At 46.4% G+C, this 16,425-nt stretch overlaps 1 protein-coding gene across 1 annotated transcript in view; it reads left to right on the forward strand.

The window, feature by feature from the left end:
* Positions 1 to 16,425, forward strand: part of Map3k1 (mitogen-activated protein kinase kinase kinase 1) — a 65,092-nt gene that overhangs the window by 42,480 nt on the left and 6,187 nt on the right. The window contains 11 exon segments of the mRNA XM_032898897.1: positions 2,953 to 3,074; positions 3,625 to 3,706; positions 3,935 to 4,118; positions 7,799 to 8,077; positions 9,871 to 9,992; positions 10,894 to 10,985; positions 11,234 to 11,423; positions 11,651 to 12,917; positions 13,214 to 13,366; positions 14,290 to 14,452; positions 16,314 to 16,425. The exon segment at positions 16,314 to 16,425 is cut by the window's right edge and continues 20 nt beyond it. Of these exon segments, the coding sequence (XP_032754788.1) occupies positions 2,953 to 3,074; positions 3,625 to 3,706; positions 3,935 to 4,118; positions 7,799 to 8,077; positions 9,871 to 9,992; positions 10,894 to 10,985; positions 11,234 to 11,423; positions 11,651 to 12,917; positions 13,214 to 13,366; positions 14,290 to 14,452; positions 16,314 to 16,425 (2,766 nt within the window).

Genomic DNA, 16,425 nt, shown 5'->3' on the forward strand with positions numbered 1-16,425 from the left:
GTCTCTCTTTATCAAGCTTCAGAAACCAAACTCACTTTCTCCTTTTGTTGAAGAAAGAAAAGAAAATGTTTAAAGCTAGACAGCTAAAGCTTAAACCAAGTTTCTAAGGTGAGCAAAGACACGTTCTTAATGTGGGCCAGAGTCTGAGGTTTCCAGGGGCATTGTTCTGTCAGTGGTGTGGCCACCAAGTTTGTCATATTGTGTATGCGTTCGTTCCATGTAATCACATATTTTTATTGACAAACTAAATAATAAAAAGAAAACCTGGGCTGGAGAGATGGCTCAGTGGTTAAGAGCACTGACCGCTCTTCCAGAGGTCCTGAGTTCAATCCCCAGCAACCACATGGTGGTTCACAACCATCTGTAATGAGATCCGATGCCCTCTTCTGGTGTGTCTGAAGACAGCAACAGTGTACTTAGATATACTAAATAAATAAATCTTTAAAAAGAAAATGTAAAGAGAGATTCATCTGAGGTCTAATTTTATAAAACTTTCAAATGATATTTCTAAAAAGTAGAAAATAGAGAAGGTTCGAGAGGTAGCCCAGCAGTTAAAAGCACTGACCGTTCTTCCAGAGGTCCTGAGTTCAGTTCCTAGCACCACATGGTAGCTCACAATCATCCATAATAACTCCAGTTCCAGGGGACCTGACACCCTCTTCTGGCACCAAGCTTGCACGTGGTACATACATGTACATACAGGCAAAACACTCACATGCATGCAATAAAAATCCAAAGCAAACAAGATGAACGCAAACTGAAGCTGCACAAAACCCCTCCAAACCTGAAAGTGCAAAGGCGATCCTACACCTTCATACAGAAAAAATTCACAAACTATTCATAAAAGAAATTTTTTGTTGTTTTTGTTTTGTTTTGTTTTTTGAGACAGCGTTTCTCAGTGTAGCCCTGGCTGTCCTGGAACTCAGGCTGGCCTCAAACTCAGAGATCCACCTGCCTCTACCTCCTGAGTGCTGGGATTAAAGGCGTGTAAACATGTCAGTCAACCCAATAACATTTTGAAAAATGCTTAATGAAATCCATACCGGGTAGAGAAGAGAAAGGTAGGAAAGGGTAGATGAGAACAAATATAATGGCATGTATGGGTGGAGACCCCACAGTGAAGTCTGTCACCTTAAGCTTTCTACATCACAAAAATAAGATGTCTATGAGTGTTTTATTTAAAAGCAAATATTTATATAAAATTTTGTATTTCTCCATATATATGAATATAAATATATATGGAAAAATGGCACATTTTCCTTTGAAGGGAGCTTTTGTAATGCAGCAGTTCTGTTCTTGAAATGCACTGCCCTGTATGTGAAGTAGTCCAGCCTTTCTGGGCAGGAGGGTGGTTTTCTGAAACATTTTCATATCCTGCTCCAGAACAGGCGCTAGCCAGAGCTGGTGCATTGAAGAAGTGAGCCATCTTCAGTGTTTTATGTATGTGTGGCCTGATGTTATGTGTGGCATAGTGTAGTGAAAATATAGGAAAAGGTTTTTTTTTTGTTTTTTTCTTTTTTTAAGATTTTATTTATTCATTTATTATATATAAGTACACTGTAGCTGTCTTCATATACACCAGCAGAGGGCATCGGATCTCTTTACAGATGGTTGTGAGCCACCATGTGGTTGCTGGGAATTGAACTCAGGACCTCTGGAAGAGCAGTTGGGGCTCTTAACCGCTGAGCCATCTCTCCAGTTCTTTTTTTTTTTTTTTTTTTTCCGGGGCTGAGGACCGAACCCAGGGCCTTGAGCTAGGAAAAGTTTTAAATAGCCAGCAACAATCGAATGATTGAAATATATCCTCAGTGTAACCAGACGTGGTGACGTGGGCATGTGGTCCATGTATTCCGGAGGCTGAAAGAGGAAGGCTACCATGAGTCTCAGGCCATTTGGGCTGAGTAGTGAGTTCCAGGCCAACTTGGGGTACACAGAAGGGCCCTGGGTACACTGCACCCCCACACACAAATATGTCCATGTTATGAATATGTCAAGTAACCATTAAAATTACACCTCTGAAGACTGTTGAATACTCTGGAAAATGTTGATAAGGGAAACCTTACGTGAGTTATATTGCTGCCTTATAGGTATCAATTTTATATATGAAATCACATGCATATAACTGTTAGGGAGAATTGTGATGGCACTAATAGTGTCTGTTATTACAGCTGGCCTCTCTCTCTTTAAGTGTTTATGGGCCACTGGGTCTGTGTTATAACTGTCAGTTATGCCCTAGTAGGCTCAGGTTTTCATTAATAATATGAAAGTGAATGGATGAGACCACTGTCTATAAAACTTTATTTATAAAATAGGCCACACAATGACTGGATCACGTTGAGTTTGTTACTCACTGTTCTGTATTCCTGTGACTTCTAAAATATCACAAAAGTAGACTCAAAAACGTCTGTGATGATTTCTTAAGCTGCAATGGTAAGCAGATACATGCGTAGTTAGAATCCATCGAATCAATGAACATTATGCCACTATGTACATGGCTGGCCACACTGTAATCCCAGTTCTGGGGCAGAGGGACCATTTCAGGGATACAGCGTCCTTTCATGGCGTTGTAGTTCCTCCGTTTACAGTAAGGACAACGCAACTACAATCTGTGAATCCAGTTCCATGATTCCACTCCCAACCCCTGTGTGTTAGGGGGAGAAATAACAGTCGGGTGGTGATGCACACCTTTAATCCTAGCACTCAGGAGGCAGAGGCAGGCGGGCCTCTGAGTTTGAAGCCAGCCTGATCTACAAAGTGAACTCCAGGACAGCCAGGGCTGCACAAGAAACCCTATCTCAAAAAGAAAGAGACAGAGAGACAGAGAGAGAGAGAACTGGAACTGCCCAGCCGTTCTTCCATGGTGCTGTCTGACAAGAAACTGGCTAATGGGTGCACTTTCCAGAGAAGCCCTCCGGGTTTGGGTGCTTAGTACTTTGCTTCCTTCCCTCACAGCATCAAGGATGAAGAGGAGCAGATGTGTCCCATCTGCTTGTTGGGCATGCTGGATGAGGAGAGCCTGACTGTGTGTGAAGATGGCTGCAGGAACAAGCTGCACCACCACTGCATGTCAATCTGTAGGTGGCCCGTCCTCCCCATGCTCAACCTGGCTGTCCTCTCGCTGCTGCTTTACTTAGGTTGCAGGAAAGTGGCTTGTGGGGACATTGTCTAGAGCAGAAGGAAGTCCTGTTAAGCTCCGCGTAACCTGTTGCACAGGTTGGGTTGTGGGGTCTGTGTGGATTGAAAAAAAAGCAGCTTGTATTCAGTGACGCAGGTGAAAATGGAAGGAACACAGACTTAAAAGCTGCCCAGAAGCTGTGAGGACAGAAAGGGTGGAAGACCGGGTGGGCTTTCCAGAGGGTGAGTCTGAAAGGCTAGCCACAGAAGGGAGTGGGGGGTGCTTCGAAGAATGCTAACACGGCAGTATGCTCACGAGTGGTAGAGTAGCGTCTGTGCAGGTATGAGCATCAGGATTTACTCTGCCGACTGGCCAGCCTTGAGAGTGGTACCCTATCAGATTGTCTGAGGCTCCTCTGTATCCGTCCTACGCTCACTGTGATGAATGCTTAGGACTTGATAGCGTCAAACATTTACATTTTTATGATATTTTTCCTTTATGTGTTTCAGGGGCAGAAGAATGTAGAAGAAATAGAGAACCGTTAATATGTCCCCTTTGTAGATCTAAGTGGAGATCCCATGACTTCTACAGGTAGGAATTTTCAATATCTGATTTGTACATGTTTAACAAAAAATTAAAATGATGTTGTCCAGGGTCTCATGGTAGTACACACCCGTAATCCCAGCTCTTGGCGGACGGAGCTGAGGCAGGAGGATCATGAGTTCCAGGCTAGCCTGAGCTACAGAGAACCTGGTCTAAAAGAAAAGGTGACTTACATGTTAGTCTTTCGCAGCTGAGTTTTGTTATTTTCCATTTTAGCCACGAGTTATCAAGCCCCGTGGATTCCCCTGCCTCCCTGCGAGGTGTACAGCAGCCCTCCTCCCCGCAACAGCCTGTGGCCGGATCACAGCGGAGAAATCAGGAAAGCAATTTTAACCTTACTCATTATGGAACCCAGCAGATTCCTCCCGCTTACAAAGATTTAGCCGAGCCATGGATTCAGGTAGGGAATTGTGTAATTCCCAGAGACACATTCGTGTTAGTCATGTCTTGTGTTTGCCCCCTTCCCTCAGTTGTTTCTAATTTAGGAAAACACTTCGCCGGTGTGACACCTAGCATGCTGAAACCTTGAATCTGGTTCTGGGGTTGTTCTTTTCTGTGTACGTGCTGCACAGCTTACACTTTGAAGTTTCCTTTGTAGTTTCACCTATCTAGACGTCTCTCTTCCTCATCTAACATACGGAAGAAGCTGTGCACGGAAGGAAAGTGCAACTCTTTAGAGCTGATTCCCCCCAGGTTAATCCCCGTTCCTGACAAGGGTTGCCACTGTGGTCCTGTTTGCTGCTCTGTTAGCCCAGTGTCTCCTTTCTACATCACACGGGCATACAACAGACAGTGCTGAGAGGATGAGTGAGGACCCAGACTTACCTTGGTTGGTATTTTGGTTGCCTTTACCTCCTTGGAATGGTTTTGCATCCTCAGTGAACTTAGGTTTAGGTGGGCCTAAAGAGCTTATTTTCTTGGTTTCCATTCTATTTTTAAATGTAGGCTCTATAGCCAGTGCTTCCAGTAGCTAATAGTGAGATAATAGTGACGTCAAATAGTTCGTGAGGTCCATTAACTCATGCAATGTCTCTGTTACAGAAAATGTTGCCTTTCGGTGTCGTGGCCCTTTTTCTACAGCATTGAAACCTACTCTTCCCGTTAACCACCCACTCCTTACCAACCTGATAAAATCCACAATTTACAGACACACCTAATTCTCCTGATTTAGGAACAGTGTCCTGCAGGGCATATCCCCTTCAGGACCTGAACTCCTCGGTTGATTCTGAGCTCTAGAAGCCATTGTTTGGAGGCTGTCACCAGCTGTGTCTCTCCTCCATGTTAGGGCACCACTAAGGTCGACTAAAACTGAGGCAGTGCAGGGAGCTCTTGGCTCCTGCTGGTTTACTCTTCTTATACATGTAAATACATCACAATTCGTCTTCTCCCCCAAAAGTGTGTAAAACATCTCTTATAGCTAGAAGTTTTCATATTTGTTGTCTTAGAATCAAGCTTACTTTTTACTAATTGGTCATGAAGTCAATACCATTTACGATTCTCCTGTAGAAGGTTTTGGGTCCTGGTGGGAGGGCTGTAACCACACTTACATTAACTCTGTTACATCCTTGTCCTTTGTTCATTTAAACAAAGCATTCTCTTTTTTTATCTTTATTAACTTGGGTATTTCTTATTTACATTTCAAATGTTATTCCCTTTCCCAGTTTCCAGGCAAACACCCCCCTAGTGCCTCCCCCTCCCCTTCTCTATGGGTGTTCTCCTCCCCATCCTCCCCCCATTACCGCCCTCTCCCCAACAATCCAGTTCACTGGGGGCCAAGGTCTTCCCCTTCCACTGGTGCTCCTACTAGGCTATTCATTGCTACCTATGAGGTTGGAGCCCAGGGTCAGTCCATGTATAGTCTTTGTGTAGTGGCTTAGTCCCTGGAAGCTCTGGTTGCTTGGCATTGTTGTTCTTATGGGGTCTCGAGCCCCTTCAGCTCCTTCAATTCTTTCTCTCATTCCTTCAACGAGGGTCCTGTTCTCATTTCAGTGGTTTGTTGCTGGCATTCGCCTATGTATTTGCTGTATTCTGGCTGTGTCTCTCAGGCAGAGATCTACATCTGGTTCCTGTCAGTCTGCACTTCTTTGCTTCATCCATCTTATCTAGTTTGGTGGCTGTATATGTATGGGCCACGTGTTGGGCAGGCTCTGAATGGGTGTTCCTTCAGTCTCTGTTCTAAACTTTGCCTCCCTATCCCTTCCTAAGGATATTCTTGTTCCCCTTTTAAAGAAGGAGTGAAGCATTCGCATTTTGATCATCCGTCTTGAGTTTCATGTGTTCTGTGCATCTAGGGTAATTCGAGCATTTGGGCTAATAGCCACTTATCAATGAATGCATACCATGTGTGTTTTTCTGTGATTGGGCTACCTCACTCAGGATGATACTTTCCAGTTCCATCCATTTGCCTTTCATAAAGTCATTGTTTTTTGATAGCTGAGTAATATTCCATCGTGTAGATGTACCACATTTTCTGTATCTACTCCTCTTTAAACAAAGCATTCTTTAGTCTCACTTTTCTCTTCTGGTCCCACCTGTTGATCCTTTTCCTACAAGCCAGAAATCATACAAATTTCTGTTTCTCTTAAGAAAAATATTCTGACTTGAAGCCTCCACACCGGTGGTGTCCTGATTTCCTTGTTTTTTGTACAAAGCCATACTCCTTCTCTATAAAGTATTTTAATCGTGTATAAATATGGAGTTCTTTGCAGTTTGTTTTTGTTTTTTGTCTCTTGGTTTTAGTGTTTTGTTTTACAATTTATTTATTTTGTATATGTGAGTACACTGTAGCTGTCTTCACACACACCAGAAGAGGGCATCAGATCTCATTACAGATGGTTGTGAGCCACCATGTGGTTGCTGGGAATTGAACTCAGGACCTCTGGAAGAGCAGTCAGTGCTCTTAACCGCTGAGCCATCTCTCCAACGTGGGTTTTAGTGTTTTTAAACAAAACAAACTATGAAAATGAAGATACCCAGTTATCAGAGTTTAGCCTCAGTTTTACTTATAAGCTATTCAGTGTTAGTAACTTCGCATGATCATTCCTTGAATTTGATGATAAGGTGTGTTGTGTTGAAGTGACTAGCATTGCAAATTAAGTGCTGTTGTGCTTTAGTTATTTTTATTGTTTCTGTGACCAAATACCTGGCAAGAAGTAACCACGGAGGGAAGGATTTGTTTGAGCTTACAACGGAAGGCATGCAGCTAATCATAGCAGGGAAGGCATGGCAGCAAGATCTAGAGTAGCTGGTCACGGGGCATCCACAGACAGGAAGCAAAGGGATATGAGCTCATTTCTCCTTATTCAGCCCGTGCTCAGCACGTTTACGGTAGGTCCCCGCCTCAATTAATATAATCTGGAAAGACCTCAATAGACAATCCCAGAAGTTTCTAAGTCCCATGAATTTGGCAGTCAGGGAGTGGAGGTGTGGACCCCATTTCTCCGGATGCTGTTGGCCCTCAGCTTGAGGGGAGAAAAGGGACCAGAGGCAGAGAGCAGCAGAGTTTGGACAGAATTGCCTCCAGAGTCTGCTACTTGGGAGGCTGAGACAGGAGGATTGCTTGAGTCCAGGTTCTGGGCTATAGTACACTCTACAGTTCAGATGTTCCACTAAGTTTGGATGTCCACACTAAGTCTGGCATCATAAGGGTTACCTAGCAGATAGTTCAGCTAGTCAAGAGTTTTCCTGTTAAGCGTGGGAGTCTGAGTTTAATGTCCAGCGTCCTATAGAAAACTGGGTGTGTTGATGCACTGCAGTCCCAGCTCTGGAAAGGTGGACCCACAGGGCTCAGTGTCCAGCCAGCCTAGCCTAATTAGTGAGCCTAATAAAAGAGCCCATCTCAAACCAGAAAGAAAAGAGATGTGGACACCTCCCGGGAACAGCTCCTGAGGTTGACCTCTGCCCTCCACATGTGCACCATGAGCCCACACAAGAATGTGTATGTATTATGTAATTCTTCATAGAAAAACGTTGACAGATACAGTCAAAGCTTGAGAAGTGGCCATTTTTCTTTAATTGTGGGAAACTTGTTAATACAGCATGGGTCGCTTACTTCTCCACACTTGTGTTTACTCGATTCAGGCATTCGGAATGGAGCTCGTTGGCTGCTTATTCTCTAGAAACTGGAACGTGAGGGAGATGGCCCTTAGGCGCCTTTCCCACGATGTTAGCGGGGCCCTGTTGTTGGCGAACGGGGAGAGCACTGGAACTTCTGGAGGCGGCAGCGGAGGCAGCCTAAGTGCTGGTGCCGCCAGTGGGTCTTCCCAGCCCAGCATCTCAGGGGACGTGGTAGAGGCGTGCTGCAGCGTCCTGTCTATCGTGTGCGCTGACCCTGTCTACAAAGTGTACGTTGCTGCTTTAGTAAGTACTTTATTCCATACCCATCTCTTACAAGTTTCTTTCTTTGGTCTTTTGTAGGTATCAGTTATAAGAAGCAATGCATCTTTACCAAAATTTTTTATCCCATAGTCCTAAGAAGTTGCAGTATTCCATTTTGTCTGTCCATATAATTTTACTGATCTTAATGTGCTCCTGATTTCTTACACACTTTTTACTTTCTGCCGTCTACTAGTAATGTCTTGCTGTTCATATATTTTCTTGAATGAATGCATCACATATGGCCAAGTTAAAACTTCTTGACGGCTTGTATTGTAGTGCTGGGCCGTAAATCCAGCACTCAGAGGAGAAAGGTAGGGATCAGGAGTTAGGTTGATCTTCACGTGTGGAGTCCAAGGCTAGCCTGAGTAATGTGAGGACCTACCTCAGGAAACAAGAACAACCAGTCAGCAATAGGGTCAGGAAGTTTCCTTTGAGGGTTTTTTGTTATTTTTGATGTCACGAAACATTAACAAGTATTTATTCCCAATAAAAAATTGTTCTCAGCTCCAATAAGTATTGTGAGAAAATTCAGAGGCTTTCTATACAAAATGGCCCCATGATGTCTCAGTTCCTTCCTGTCACTGGTAAAATACCCCCAGGAAAAGAAACTTAATAAGAGAAAGGTTTGTTTTGGCTCCCAATTCCTAGTCCACTGTGGCAGAAACTTCTGAAGGCTGGCCACCTTGCATCCCGTCAAGAGGCAGGGAAAGAAACTAATCCATGACTCAGTTCTACTTACATAACCAAGTCCTGGTCACAGTTAAGATGCTAACCACAGAGGTTAGCAAAATCACGACAGTCCCAACACGGGCGCAGAGGCCCATGCCAGGTGCAGTCCCAGAGTCTGTCAGGTTGACAATTTGCACTAACCGTCACACATGCAGTAGATGTCGACTGTCTCAGTGTACTACCATGGCTTGTCTTCCAGGAGCAGGGTAGCATGGTGGAAAAGTGATTTACAGGCTGACTCCACCTCCTCAGAGCATTGTTTCTCAGTCTGAGCACTGTTGTGGTTGGCCTGATAATTACCTGGGGGTGTGGACACCAGAGGTGCTGTCCCTGTACAATGTTGAGCACTGTGGCTTGTAACCACTAGATGGCTGCCCGAGTTAAACCTTCATGGCCCTCCATCTTGAGAGCGAAGAGACGAAACGTGTCTTCTTCAGGCACTACCAGTAACGCCTGGAGGGGAGACCCATCCCCGGCCCAGAACCCCTGCCTTGGGATAAATAGAAGGGAGAAGAGAAGGAGGGAAGGGGTGCATATGTGGAAGTCAGAGGACCACTTCCAGAAACCATTCAGTTCCTCCCGTGTGGGTTCTGGGGATCAAGCCCAAGTCTGTTTGACAAGTGCCAGTGATCGTGAACCCTCGCACTGGCAGGACTTCTTCCCAATCTGTTTAAACTTCAGCCTCCAAGCTGATCTCTTGCAGTCTTGTTTTCTAACTCACAACTTAACAGTTGGGTCTAGTGACTCTCACTGTTTAGAAGCGTGAGTGGCCATGAATGTGAGTTCAGATCAGAATCCATGACCTCAGAAACCGTCACACCTAGAGCATTAACTGCACCCGTTGAGCTGGGAGTCCAGGGAGGTCTGGCCGTGGAGACCTTGATTCCTCTCGGGCTGAGTCACACACTGCTGCTCTGGCTCACCCCGCTCTGGTCAGCCATTCCTATTATTACCTACTTTCCTCCCAGGTTACCTCAGCTTAGGGCGTTTGCCTTGATGCCTCGTGGATGTGGTTACACTGACCTTCGGGTTTTCTTCCCCCTCAGAAAACACTGAGAGCCATGCTGGTATACACTCCTTGCCACAGCCTGGCAGAAAGAATCAAACTTCAGAGACTTCTCCGGCCAGTGGTAGACACCATCCTAGTGAAGTGCGCAGACGCCAATAGGTAAGGCCGTGCTTTAACAGCGCCGTCACACTCGGTACTTGATGCATTGTGTTGGCAAATCATTGACTATTACTTTGTAATGTGAAATCTGAACTGAAAGCCTAGGACTTAAAGCTTGTAAGGGCTAAGGAAAGAAACCCCAATGGCAAGGAAAGCCAGGCTAACAAACTGCATGGACCTATACGTCTAAAGCATTATGCTGGGCGTCCTTTCTAAAGTCCCATTAGTGAGAACACTGACATATGTGACCACAAGGAGTAACTGATTATACCTGCCTCTGCCTCATGTGGCTCAGGACAGGATCCTGTACCTTATTCACATCCTCACGGTCTTCAAACCCGAGAGAAGTAAGAGTGGTAGCAGTGGAAGTGACCTAGGCCAGGACTCTTTTTTTTTTTTTTTTTTTTTTTCTTGGGTCAGGACCGGACAGAGAAGCTCTCTGAGCAAATCCCAACCCCTAAAAGTTTCCTCTTCACAGCGCGAACCCAGGGAGCAGCGCTCTATCGAGGACTCTTAGGTCACCGGACAAGAAGTCTGTTAAGCCCCGATTCTGCCGACACTTACCACCTCCATCCAGTTCGGTGATCGGCCAGAGCGGCTCAGTCTCCCTTGTTTGCTTCTGTAGCTGCCCTGTCAGAGCCTTCTCGCTCCTGTTCATCTTTCCGAGTCTGGGTTAATTTTGTTAGCAAAGGCACGGGGAACATCGTGTGTTTCCATCTGAGGATGGGTTAGATGGCGTGTATTATGTAGCCCACTTTCTGGAACTCTGGGCTGCTTATCTGGGGAGTTGCTTGAACAATTGGGAACATAAGAAACGCTGTAGAGAGATTCCATGACACGTGCAGCTCATCAGCGAGTTGTTGACCCAGTCAGAATTAAAGTTGCTTTTGTTTCTTCGTAGCCGCACGAGTCAGCTGTCCATATCAACACTGTTGGAGCTCTGCAAGGGCCAAGCGGGGGAGTTGGCAGTTGGACGAGAAATACTTAAAGCTGGTAATAACATCCTACCTTAAAATAATGAGCACCGTTTACTGTTTCCTGACCTAACAGTTCTCATAAGACTGTTGTTGAAGTAACTTTATAAATCTGTTCATTCAGCTGTGTTAAAAATAAGAATCTAAGAGAAGCCCTTGAGACCAGTAGAATCCAGAGCGTTTTTATGAGCCTTCCCAGTATTTACTCATGTTTTGTTTTAGAGTTTTATAATGCTGTTTTTCCACCACTTATTTTTATTTGTGTAGGATCCATCGGTGTTGGTGGTGTTGATTACGTCTTAAGTTGTATTCTTGGAAACCAAGCTGAATCAAACAACTGGCAAGAACTCCTGGGTCGCCTCTGTCTTATAGACAGATTGCTGTTGGAATTTCCTGCTGAATTTTATCCTCATATTGTCAGTACCGATGTCTCACAAGCTGAGCCTGTTGAAATCAGGTAATTTTCCCTGTGGAAATCAGTGCCTGCCTCTTTCTTCTTGATCACATACTAAAACCTTAATATTTGAGTAGCATAGAAACCTGAAGACTAGGCTACTTAAACGTTTATAAATTCTTCATACCAGAATGGTTTTTGTGTACAGGGCAGGCTATAAATTGCCTTTTTAAAACCGTGCATTTATTTCTTTGAGCTTTTGTAGTAACTGAAGGTGTTTCTCCTTTCAGGTATAAGAAGCTGCTGTCCCTCTTAGCCTTTGCCTTGCAATCCATTGACAATTCCCACTCTATGGTCGGCAAACTCTCGCGGAGGATTTATCTGAGCTCAGCACGAATGGTGACCGCAGTGCCCGCCCTGTTTTCCAAGCTGGTGACCATGCTGAGTGCTTCTGGCTCCTCCCACTTCGCCAGGATGCGCCGGCGTCTCATGGCCATTGCAGACGAGGTAGAAATTGCCGAGGTCATCCAGCTGGGTGCGGAAGACACTTTGGATGGCCAGCAGGACAGCTCGCAGGCACTGGCCCCTCCCCGCTATCCCGAGAGCAGCTCCCTTGAGCACACAGCCCATGTAGAGAAAACTGGAAAAGGATTAAAAGCTACGAGACTGAGTGCCAGCTCAGAGGACATTTCTGACAGACTGGCTGGCATTTCTGTAGGACTTCCTAGTTCAGCAACAACAGAACAACCAAAGCCAACGGTTCAAACAAAAGGCAGACCCCACAGTCAGTGTTTGAACTCCTCTCCTTTGTCTCCTCCTCAGTTGATGTTTCCAGCAATATCAGCCCCATGTTCATCTGCCCCGTCTGTCCCAGCTGGCTCTGCAACAGATGCTTCTAAGCATAGACCTCAGGCGTTTGTTCCCTGCAAAATACCCTCTGCGTCTCCCCAAACACAGCGCAAGTTTTCCCTACAGTTCCAGAGGACCTGCTCTGAGAACCGAGACTCAGAAAAACTCTCCCCAGTCTTTACTCAGTCGAGACCCCCACCCTCCGGTAACATACACAGGCCACAGCCATCCCGACCCGTTCCAGGTAGCACAAGCAAACTAGGGGATGCCTCAAAGAACAGCATGACACTCGACCTGAACAGTGCTTCCCAGTGTGATGACAGCTTTGGCAGTGGCAGCAACAGTGGCGGCGCCGTCATACCCAGTGAGGAGACGGCATTCACCCCAGCAGAGGACAAGTGCAGGTTAGATGTCAACACCGAGCTCAACTCCAGTATCGAGGACCTTCTTGAAGCATCTATGCCTTCAAGTGACACAACAGTCACTTTCAAGTCCGAAGTCGCCGTCCTCTCTCCTGAGAAGGCCGAAAGTGACGACACCTACAAAGACGACGTCAATCACAATCAGAAGTGCAAAGAGAAGATGGAGGCTGAGGAAGAGGAGGCGCTCGCGATCGCCATGGCAATGTCGGCGTCCCAGGACGCCCTCCCCGTAGTCCCTCAGCTGCAGGTGGAGAATGGAGAGGATATCATCATCATCCAGCAGGATGTGAGTAGTCTTCACAGTCCTGGGAGCCCGTGCTGAAGTCTGCCCGGGACGGTGCTTCCGAGGGGGGCGGATGCGAGCGTCCTTCTGCACAGTCATGTGACAACAATTCTGAGTCGTTGCAGTAGCGGTGCTGAGCCGCCTCGAGACTTCTGGCCGGTTCTGAAATGATTGTCACTTACACAGTGTCCATTCAGAGATCAAATTCATGGGTGGAGTGGGAACTAGAATAGTATTTTCTCGGTCTAATTATATAGCATCTTGCTCTTCTAACAGCAAAATGATTCTTTAATTCGCAGACACCAGAAACTCTACCAGGACATACCAAAGCGAAACAGCCCTACAGAGAAGACACCGAGTGGCTGAAAGGGCAGCAGATCGGCCTCGGAGCATTTTCTTCTTGTTACCAAGCACAGGATGTGGGCACTGGAACTTTAATGGCTGTGAAACAGGTCAGTATTGGGAGCACAGGGTGAGAGTGCTCACATTATGAAATGACACATATGCAGCTGTGAACTCACAGGATGAAATGCCGGCATCTTAGAGCTTCGGTGGTAGAGGTGTTTGCTTTGGTTTTGGAAGCATCGTGTAGCCCAGCTGGCCTCGAACTTGGGACCTTCTTGCCTCTGCTTTCCTAGTGGTAGGATTACACGATTTTGCCACCACACTTGACAGTTTGGAAAAGCTTCAGAAGCAGCACAAACATGAACTCTTTTTAAGAGTTGAAGCTGGGGGCTGGAGAGATGGCTCAGTGGTTAAGAGCACTGACTGCTCTTCCAGAGGTCCTGAGTTCAAATCCCAGCAACCACATGGTGGCTCACAACCATCTGTAATGGGATCTGATGCCCTCTTCTGGTGTGTCTGGAGACAGCCACAGTGTACCTCTATGTAACAAATAAATAAATCTTTAAGAGTTGAAGCTGGTCACTGTAAGGTCCCGTATGAAAATGGTCAGAGAGCTGGTAGGTCATCCCTGCCCTTCTCCACACGTGCTGCCTGACAATCCCCACTCTCTATAATGAGTTCACGCACTCGCTAGGATACAGAAATGATGACTTCCCTCTTTAAAGTCATTGTTAGCCTGTCATTGGCTTTTCCCGTATTTACTGTTCTGTACAGTAAGAGTCTTGGCCGCAGCACCTCCCCTTATGCCATTTTCTGATCTGCTCACTGAGCTGTATTCTTCTTGTGTAGAGGGGTCTGGCTTGTGCTTCCCTGTTGAGTTGCTGCTTTTATAAAGCATGCTGCATCCCTGGAGTAAATGCCATTTGCTGCCAGTGTGTGAGATAGTTTGGATTTGCCATTTTACGTCAGATTGGTTTGAAAACTTAGAACAGTAAAACCCAAAATCCTGTTAATGTGTTTATTAAAACAGGTGACCTACGTCAGAAACACATCTTCTGAGCAGGAGGAAGTGGTGGAAGCCTTGAGGGAAGAGATCAGGATGATGAGCCACCTCAACCATCCGAACATCATCAGGATGCTGGGGGCCACGTGCGAGAAGAGCAACTACAACCTCTTCATCGAGTGGATGGCGGGTACGTTCTTCTGCTGACACACAGCGTGCCGAGTGCCCATTATAAATACCCTTGGGTCTCTAAAAACAAACCACTCCTAATATACACAAAAAGTATTGTCTACATTCTAAATCTAGTAAATATTAAAATTTTTCACCTTGCTGTTTTGTTTTGCTGTGCCTGGAATCGAGCCCAGACCTTGTACATGCTAGGCAAGCCCCCTGCCACTGACCTTGTACATGCTAGGCAAGCCCCCTGCCACTGACCTTGTACATGCTAGGCAAGCCCCCTGCCACTGACCTTGTACATGCTAGGCAAGCCCCCTGCCACTGACCTTGTACATGCTAGGCAAGCCCCCTGCCACTGACCTTGTACATATGGCAAGCCCCCCCTGCCATGCTAGGCAAGCCCCCCTGCCACTGACCTGGTACATGCTAGGGCAAGCCCCCCCCTGACCTGACCTAAGCAAGCCCCTGCCACTACGTACATGCTAGGCAAGCCCCCTGACCTCGTACACACTGAGCCCCTGCCACATGCCTATGCAAGCCCCTGCCACTGACCCTTAGGCAAGCCCCCTGCCACTGTCCTTGTACACGCTAGGCAAGCCCCCTACCACTGACCTCGTACACGCTAGGCAAGCCCCCTGCCACTGACCTTGTACATGCTAGGCAAGCCCCCTGCCACTGACCTGGTACATGCTAGGCAAGCCCCCTGCCACTGACCTTGTACATGCTAGGCAAGCCCCCTGCCACCGAGCTGCATTCCCCAGCTCAGCAACCTTTCTTAGGAGTGGTTTTATGGTTTGGTGTATAAGAATCTTTTTTTCTTGGTCCGTTTAAATTCCATATTTCTCTTGATGGTCATCACTAATTGTATAGATTATGGTTTTGTAAGAAATGCTTCCAACAGTGTGAAATAAAGTTACTAAGCAGGACATGTGCCTTTGGGTAGTGCAGTGCACTCACTCAAAGGCTGAGGCAGAAGGGTGCTTGGTCCAAGCCCAGCCTGAGCCGTAAGGTGAGGATCTGTCTCAAACAGACCTAAATCAATTAAGGTATAGTTTGAAAGCTTAACTTCAGAGGAAACTCCACTGAGACACAGAGTTAAACCTCATTCTCTTGAACATAGACTGACTCACCTCTATATACTATGTAACAGTGGCTCCAGATATGCAGTCCTTGTGTGGTTTAAGAGTGCGTCTCTAGTTCATGCTTGTGTGTGCTCAGTGGTGTCTGTGTGCGTGCAGATGTCTGGGACGGCGAGCGCCTCGGTCACTCTCCACCCTTTCTGAGACAGGATCTCTCTAAGCCTAGAGCTCAGAAGCTGGGCTAAGATGGCTGGCCCATGCTGAAGTCACAGGGACACACCACCATGCCTGGGTTTTCAGTGTGGGTTCAAGGGGTTGAACTGGGGTCTCTGTATCCATGGCAGGCACTGTACCAGCTGAGCCATCTCCCCCGTGAGACCCAGTAGTGAAGCCCCTTACCTGTTGTTTTTCATGAGGATGAACTGAACAGATGGTTTATAATGAGACTCATTGGGTTTGCGACTTGCCGCGTCAGAGCCAGTGCATGACATTTGAGACCTAGCTGTCTTCCTACTCCTCCCTGCTCTTACCTTCTGCTGGGTAACACATCTGTAATAGTTTGTGCACTTTGAAAAGGAAAAGAACAGAAATCTTCATTGCAGAAATCTAGTCTATATTCTATCTGAATCTATACTTTAGGATTTGTAATTGACATTCTGTAGGGAAACGTTAACTGATTTACAGCTCTGATACAGGAAGTCAGTTGTGCTTCTGACGTGCACTCTGAGTTGAGCGTGTCACAGGGGCTCACGCTGTGGGCTTGGGAAGCCAGGGTCACGGTTCTGTGTCTTCCAGGAGGGTCTGTAGCTCACCTCTTGAGTAAATATGGAGCCTTCAAGGAGTCAGTGGTCATTAACTACACTGAGCAGCTACTCCGAGGCCTTTCCTATCTCCACGAGAACCAGAT

This window comes from Rattus rattus, chromosome 3 (genome assembly GCF_011064425.1).
Source record: "Rattus rattus isolate New Zealand chromosome 3, Rrattus_CSIRO_v1, whole genome shotgun sequence".
Taxonomy (NCBI): domain Eukaryota; kingdom Metazoa; phylum Chordata; class Mammalia; order Rodentia; family Muridae; genus Rattus; species Rattus rattus.